Below are 7,502 nucleotides of genomic sequence, written 5' to 3'. Positions count from 1 at the left end.
AATCATATTTATATCCAATTTCCTCCAATTAATGTATCTCTACATAAAGTTAATTATAACATATTTAATTAACTCGTTCAGTTATATCATATATAATCGAACTCCCTCTTGTTAATTTGAACATTTCAAACTGACCCAAAAACTGACTCTCAACTTGTATCCAAGCTACCAAGGGGACCTTATGGACCTATGGCTCGAAGCTCCAATGGTACGTGAATAGTTGACTAAACTCTTTAATCACGATATCCACCATCTGTTAACTGTCGGGTATTCCACTAAAGACCGAAAATTGAACTCTTCTTGCCATAAATATAGTTCTATATCCATTGGATATAACCAATCATCAGTACGATGACCCTTCACATATGCTCATAATTACAGCAGGCCAATTTACAATTTTGGCCATGTATTTACATCTTCCTCCTTCAGTACCACTGATCCCTCTAATGAACAATACAACATAGTCCTACTATGTATAAACACCTCTCGAGCCATGAGAAGGTGTGTGCCGCCACATCGTAAAAGCCTCGGGATCAGCCCTTAAGAGAGCAATATATCTACTTACCCCGAGTAAACTCCATCTTATGAAGCTGAGTTCCCAACTCTTAAATCAGACGAATCCCCAAAATGGTAGGTTTGAGTCCACGCTCTGGCCACTTGCACCCATGCAAATCAAAAGACCACTCTCAATGGCAGGAGTTCCCAACTCACTCAGGAGGATGAGGTCATGTTACCTATGGTCATCTTAGTGAAGTGAAGTCTCAGCCATGAACAGAGTTATATGACAAGACATTAACACTTCGAGGTCAGGTCTTATACAAACTCTTTGTATAGGATGCTCCTGCTTGCATGTTCACTACACGAATGATCAGGATCAGACCATCTGTGACAAGTCACAACATTTGTAACAATTCCACAAAGCGGGCCGCATTCGTAGTGTTACCAGGATAAGGTTTCCCTCCTATATTCATATACTACGGACTATTTTTGGTTGTCACTTAAGACATGATCCACTTGTATGTCACTACATACATGCTTAAGTTACATAAAGACAACTAGAGATACTAAGTTTATTGGTTGTGGTAAAATAAAAAACATCTAAATGTGCAAAGTCAAGAAGTGAAGTAAATATCATATATTATGTTGATGGCACATTTTTTAAGTGTAAGTTTGGTGGCATGCTATTAACATCCTCGTCACTAGAACTCTATCATTATCTATGAGTGATAGACAAAGATAGAACTCTATCATTATCTATTAGATAGATTGTGATAGACTTCTACCTCTGTCTATCACTGATAAACAAAGATAGACTTTTATCCCTGTCAATCAGTGATAGACTCAATCACAATGATGATTGGTAGATAGAGATAGTGATATATCATTGTCTATCAATGAATAGTTTTATCTCCTTTATACAATATAATACAAAGTATTGAATTCAATTCAATTCAAAACAAAACAAGGACCAAAGTGATAAACAAAGATAGGCATCCATCTTTATCTATTAGGGATAGACAAAGATAGAGTTTTATCTCTGCCTATCAAAAGACAAAATGATAAGTGATAGACAAAGAAAGTGATATATCGTTGTCTATCAATGAAAGTTCTATCTTGTTGATACGATAGAATACAAAGTAGTGAATTCAATTCAAAACAAAACAAGGGCAAAACAAAGAGATAGACAAAGATAAATATCTATCTCTATCTACTTGTGATAGTTAGAGATATCTCTGTCTATCAGTGATGGACAAATGACATAATCATCTAATCATTTTTTGTCAGTATCTGAAAAGAGTCCTATTATATGCAACAAATTTTTTTTGAAGAAGGAAAAAAAAAAAACTAAGCAATTGATATGGAACTATGTACGCAATCACATCTCGAGGTGCCTAATCGTAAAAAACCTCTGAGCTTTGTGGCAATGTCACAGGATGGATACTTACCTTGAAAATCGACGATTAGATCAATAATGAAAATCAATAAAGAAGAAGAATGGAAGAAATCAACGATCAGATCAATAATGAAAATCGATGAAGAAGCTCCTGTCAAGGATGTAAACGAGATGAAGAAGTTGCTGTCGAGGATGTTAGAGATGTGAGACGAGAAATGACCGGGGGGTAATTTTGGAATTTTTAAAAAAACTGAAAGAAGCTTTTCCGTTGGCTTTTTTTTTTTTCTCTCTTCCCCTATAATATGTAAATAGTTTGTGTATCATTTTTGACAATTTCCCTCAAAATTATTACCATTTAACCGATTGTAGTGACAATGATCTTTAAAGGACAAATTTTAAGACTTAATATAAACTATTACCATTTAACTAATTGTGGTGCACATTATCTTTAAAGAACTAATTTTAAGACTTAATGAAAGCATATAAACTAAATTTGCATATTTAGAAGTGAGCAAAATAATATTTTGATCTAAAATATAATATATAAATTTCTATTCCACATGTTGGGGCATATAATTTAACTTACATTAAAATGTCAATATTTCCACATTTCCTTGAGTTCGACATCGATATTAGGAGTGAATCAATATTTCCATTATATTGTAAAAAATCCACGAAATACAAAAATAATCATCAAAACACCACTAATATGGATACAATATAAATAATAAACATATTAACTTATTTAAAAATCATAAAATATTTATTTACTAATTTAAATTTATTTTTTGAATTTTTTGTTTGTATAATTTTTCCAAAAATATCCATCAAAATCGATATTTTATCGATATTTTCATCAAAATTTTCATAAAATTAAGACCTCCATATTTCTATCAACGTCAACATTTTAAACCTTGGTTAGGAGACGTAACTTTCTTAAAAACCCAAAAAAAATCAAAAACTAAAAACTAAAAAATAAAGCATGAAATTTCTTTAGATCGACTGTTGGCTGATGTATGTGTTTAATCAACCTTCAGTTATTTCATACTGCAAAGATTTCAATGATGCAACTGAACTCAAATCAAAATCAGTCTCTTAAAGTTTTGACTGCAATTTATTTTAGAACTTTGATGTGACATTCGACTCATAGAAGGAACACTTACTTTATTATTTGATCAATATGCCTTATGGTCTTTATTCATAAACACTGTCACCATTCTCATATTTCTTCTTCAAGGCAGAGTGTTCCAAAACCCAATGACAGATTACAGAGGAAAATTAGATGGGTAATCTTGTGGATGTGTTTTGATTGTTTTTCTTAACCACTTTTCTTGCTCTTGGAGGTTGGAAGGAGGAACATCATACACATCTGTGAAAGCATCTGCCACAGGGGGCTTCTCTGATCTCTCTGCCAACTGAATTTCCTCTAATAGCTATTGGAACCAAAAACACAGTGAATTAAAAACGTACATAGTGAATAAGGATTCGTTCAATAACTATTTCATTCTTATCCTTGTATTTTAAAAAGATGCTTGTTCACTTACCATTTCCTTTTCTTTTAATCTACTTGGTGAAAGTATTTTCAAAGTTTTGATTGAGTATTAAAAACTTAAAAAGACTAAGTTTCAAAAATATGTTTTTACTTTCTAAATTTGACCAAAATCCAGAAGAACTTGAAAACGGGGATTTTTTTTTCGTTGGTAAAGAAGACTAGTGCAAAAATGATAATTTGGATGGTATTTTTGTAACCTTTTCTGGTCAGCAGTCCCTTTACTTTTTAGGTTGTTCTTTTTGTTCTCTTTTTTCACTTTTTTGGATTGAAGTGGTCTCTCGTGCGTGCATGCGCGCGTGAGTGTGTGGGTGCTGTGCTGAAAATACCTTGTTCCAAACAGAAAATTACCTGTTTTCTTAGGCTACTTCTAAGCTCTGCTTCAGCCTCATTATTCCACCAACCATTGCTTTCAATCCATTTCCTAAATCTAGAGACAGGGTCCTTTGCAACCCTCCACCATTCCATTTCCTCAGCTGGACGATACCTGGTTGAATCGTCTGATGTCGTGTGGTGTCCAGCTCTATATGTGAGAGCCTGTTAATGAAACAAAAGACATCAGATTATCATAGGTATCCATTTCAAGAGAGAGATTGTGAATCCTTATTACCTCAATTAAAATTGGCTTATGTTCTTGAATTGCCATTTTTCGAGCAGCTCGAACTGCATTATATACAGCAAGTGCATCATTGCCATCTATACGGATACTGCGAACTCCATAAGCCCGACCTTTTACAACCACCCCATCACCTGCAAAATAATTGCACGCTCTAAAATCTAGATTTCATAATACATTCTTCACAAGTGTAAATACTGAGAAGAATAAGATACTTCGAAACTGGTCTGAAATAGGAGTACTGATTGCCCATCCATTGTTCCGGCAAATAAAAATAACAGGTGCCTCCAAAACTGCTGCAAAATTTAAAGCGCCATGGAAATCTCCCTAATGTAACATGATAAAAGAAACAACAGAAAAATCAACCTTGCAACTTGGAAGAGTACAACTTTACTCTATAGATTCCATGAGATTTAATAGACCGACTTTCCATTTAAACCACTTATCCCCTCGAAAATCTACAAAAGTAATGTTTTTTCTTGGATAAGAAACAATTTCATTGATGAATGAAATACTCCATAGGACATACAAGAGCCTAATCAGAGGGATTACAATTTCAGATTCCAATTTGAACAAGGTAACTGAGGCTACAAAGGTAATGTTAGATGCAACAAATTTTCTAAGAGTTTTTCATAGTATTCAGTACCTCACTTGTTCCTCCATCACCAAAATAAGTGACTGCACAAGCATCTCTCTTATCCATCTTCATTGAATATGCAGCACCAACAGCATGGGGGATTTGAGAACTAGAAATTAAAGTAAAATATGACTAATAAGATTTGAAGTGTCAGAAGATCTGCTTAGAAGTTTTGACATATGGAGCTCAAATCTTACGCGATTGTTGATGCTACAGTGAAGTAATTGTGTCTCTTAGACCCATAATGGACAGGCATTTGCCTCCCTTTACAATAATCATATTTGTTACTGAAGCACTGGCTTGCAAATTCTTTCAGAGTGAAACCGCGCCATATAAGTACTCCTGCCTCCCTGTACTGTATGACATGGGAGAATTACACTTAGAATTATCAATCTCACTGATGTGAACTAATTAGATAAGATGCTAGTGTAAGCTGATAATGTTCTTTGCATGTGAGGATGAGAATGTACTCATATTACCAAGGAGGATGATGAGGAGGAGATATGAAGTAACCTGTGGGACAATGAGGTCATCAAATGACAGTGCTGCTGCAGAAGCAATGTTGATTGCTTCTTCTCCAAGGGAGGTCAAATAGAAGGATATTCTTCCTTGCCTTTGTGCTTCGTAGAAGATAGTGTCCATTGTTTGGAGGGTAACCATGTCACTGTACATCTTCATAGCAACCTCCTTGCTAACCTAAATGAAAAAAACTATCAATTTCATAAATGTCTATCATTGCACTTGGAGTTGGGACATGTTCAGCATACAATACCTGCGTAAAATTACTGTACATACTAGGCTGGCCGTTGTCATCAAGAACACGAAAGCAGGGTATCCGCTCCTCCTCACGATAAGGGATGAAACTCAGTTGAGAAGTAAATTTAACCTTTCCTCCTGGAAACTCCAAAACCTTGTACAAGAAATGCAAATTTCAGTTTCAACAGATGACATCAGGAACTTGCACACAATTGAATATCATCGAATATCATGAAATTGTTCACAATTGGTAACGGGAGCATAGAGAGATTTAACTTTTAAGATAAGACTTTGAGAGGAAATCTATATTTGAGCACGGCAGATGAGATCTCATAATGATGTTTGACCCCTTGTTAGATTCTATGTTTCTCTTTGTCGGTGATGGATCTTTCTGTGATTACCTACTAGGTCTTATTTTACTAAATTGGAGCTCCATTTATAATTTGTTGCTGAGCCCCCTTTTTTGTGGGGTTCTTTTAGGTATACCTTTGTATTCTTTGATCTGTTTCTCAATGAAAGTTTGGTTTATCATAATAAATAAATAAATTATACTTGGATGAAAAGATTCTGAATTGAATATTTTCCAGAATACATGATCTCAGTAAATACCAAAAAGTAAACTCTTTTTTTGCTCTTTTTTGGCATACATTTTCTACATTCCACACTACTCAGCGGAAGAACAACCATATTGACTTGTAACTCAAGGAGGTGGGGCACTCAAACACACAGAAGATCAAGGAATAACCTATTCCCCTCAAAGTCTTACCTAAAATCTCTCTCTGTTCAATAGAAATTCCTCTTAAAATCTGACACATAATAAGGGGGAGGGAGTTGACAAGCAGAATGAAAAAGAAAAAAAATACAGTTCAAAGCCTAAAGCTACATTGTCAACCAATCACTTTGCATTTTGAGAAAAGAATTATATAGATGCAGTCATCATAAGAACAAAACCCTCAGCTAAAGATTAAAAAATTAACAGGTATCTCATCTAAAAACGATTTGGGATTATAAAAAGATCATGGAATATGAAATTGGAAGACAGAATCAAAGTTGACCTCATCAAAGTGTATTCTACCTGATTGTCACAATCATCGTTGACAGAATCCAATTGTTTCCCCGCTTTAATCGATTCAAAACGACGAGCAGACAAATGGGTCGGCATATCTTCAGAATCCAAAGCTCCGGTTCCGATCTTATAAGCTGCAAATGAAGTATTACGAAGATGGGTTGAATAAGAGTTGAAGAAACCCATTTCCAGCGAACCCAAGAAACTCATCCCGTTTCTAAAATGGGGGATGATCTTCGTTGTTGCTTTTCTCACATGAAAAACCATTTCTGAACGGAGAGTGCTTCAGATTGGTGATTTGCTTCGGAGAAGACAATATGAATTTGTTGGGGCTCGTAATATAAATGAAGTGAAGAAAGGGATTTTGGTAAATTTGTTGCATTCGGACAGGTTTTACTAATTCCATTCAAGAAAGGGAAATGTTTATCTAATTTCAGACTCCACTGCCAATCGGATAAGAAGAAGCCATCGTATCGGCAGGATCGTATTTATATATATCCGTTCGAGAAAAATAGAACTACTCGTATTTATACATGTGAAAGTGTTCATGTTCTTCACGACACGTTATGAAGTTGTATTTGTTCTCCCTAAAATCATGTTTATGAGAAACTTTGCATTTATTTTCATAGTCTTAGGAAGTTATAAAAAGAGTTTTTTTTTTTTAAAAAAAAAATTATACTGATGATCCATTTTAAGAGTTGTTATAATTAATAACTCGCCACATATGAATTCTAATATTTTATTTACAATGGTCAAATTTAAATCACAATAAACATAACATAAAGATTTTATCGTAATAGGGATGACATTGCGTTTGTGATAGATTTAGCCATTCTTAACTTAAAGTGCACTATGATATAAGCAGGAAACTAAAATTCATACGTTTGTGAGGGACAAATCATCAATCGCACTTGTAAATGAGTCATTCGTATAAAAAACTAATATAAAAATGGTATGATTGAGTGGATAAGACCCAATTTGTCA

At 34.4% G+C, this 7,502-nt stretch overlaps 1 protein-coding gene across 1 annotated transcript; it reads right to left on the bottom strand.

Moving 5' to 3' along the window:
* Window positions 1-2,970: 2,970 nt before the first annotated feature.
* On the bottom strand, window positions 2,971-6,985 carry LOC120074774 (2-oxoisovalerate dehydrogenase subunit alpha 2, mitochondrial). The gene is made up of 9 exons (XM_039028019.1): window positions 6,528-6,985; window positions 5,469-5,606; window positions 5,210-5,392; window positions 4,894-5,051; window positions 4,706-4,805; window positions 4,275-4,386; window positions 4,054-4,193; window positions 3,795-3,980; window positions 2,971-3,327 (listed from the first exon to the last, which is right to left on the bottom strand). Exons 1-9 carry the CDS (start codon window positions 6,783-6,785, stop codon window positions 3,160-3,162), a joined length of 1,443 nt encoding a protein of 480 aa, XP_038883947.1. The 5' UTR covers window positions 6,786-6,985; the 3' UTR covers window positions 2,971-3,159.
* Window positions 6,986-7,502: the final 517 nt, after the last annotated feature.

This window comes from Benincasa hispida, chromosome 3, assembly GCF_009727055.1.
Source record: "Benincasa hispida cultivar B227 chromosome 3, ASM972705v1, whole genome shotgun sequence".
NCBI lineage: Eukaryota > Viridiplantae > Streptophyta > Magnoliopsida > Cucurbitales > Cucurbitaceae > Benincasa > Benincasa hispida.
Note: the sequence above shows the minus strand (reverse complement) of the source record. Positions and strands in the feature narration are given on the sequence as shown.

What these genes read in the sequence shown, in the direction of transcription:
- LOC120074774 (XM_039028019.1), bottom strand. Translation starts at nt 6,785, where the DNA reads ATGGTTTTTCATGTGAGAAAAGCAACAACGAAGATCATCCCCCATTTT. An exon ending in ACGATGATTGTGACAATCAG is followed by an intron (nt 5,607 to 6,527) that starts GTAGAATACACT and finishes TTCTTGTACAAG; the next exon opens with GTTTTGGAGTTTCCAGGAGG. An exon ending in ACTGTAGCATCAACAATCGC is followed by an intron (nt 4,806 to 4,893) that starts GTAAGATTTGAG and finishes TTTAATTTCTAG; the next exon opens with TTCTCAAATCCCCCATGCTG.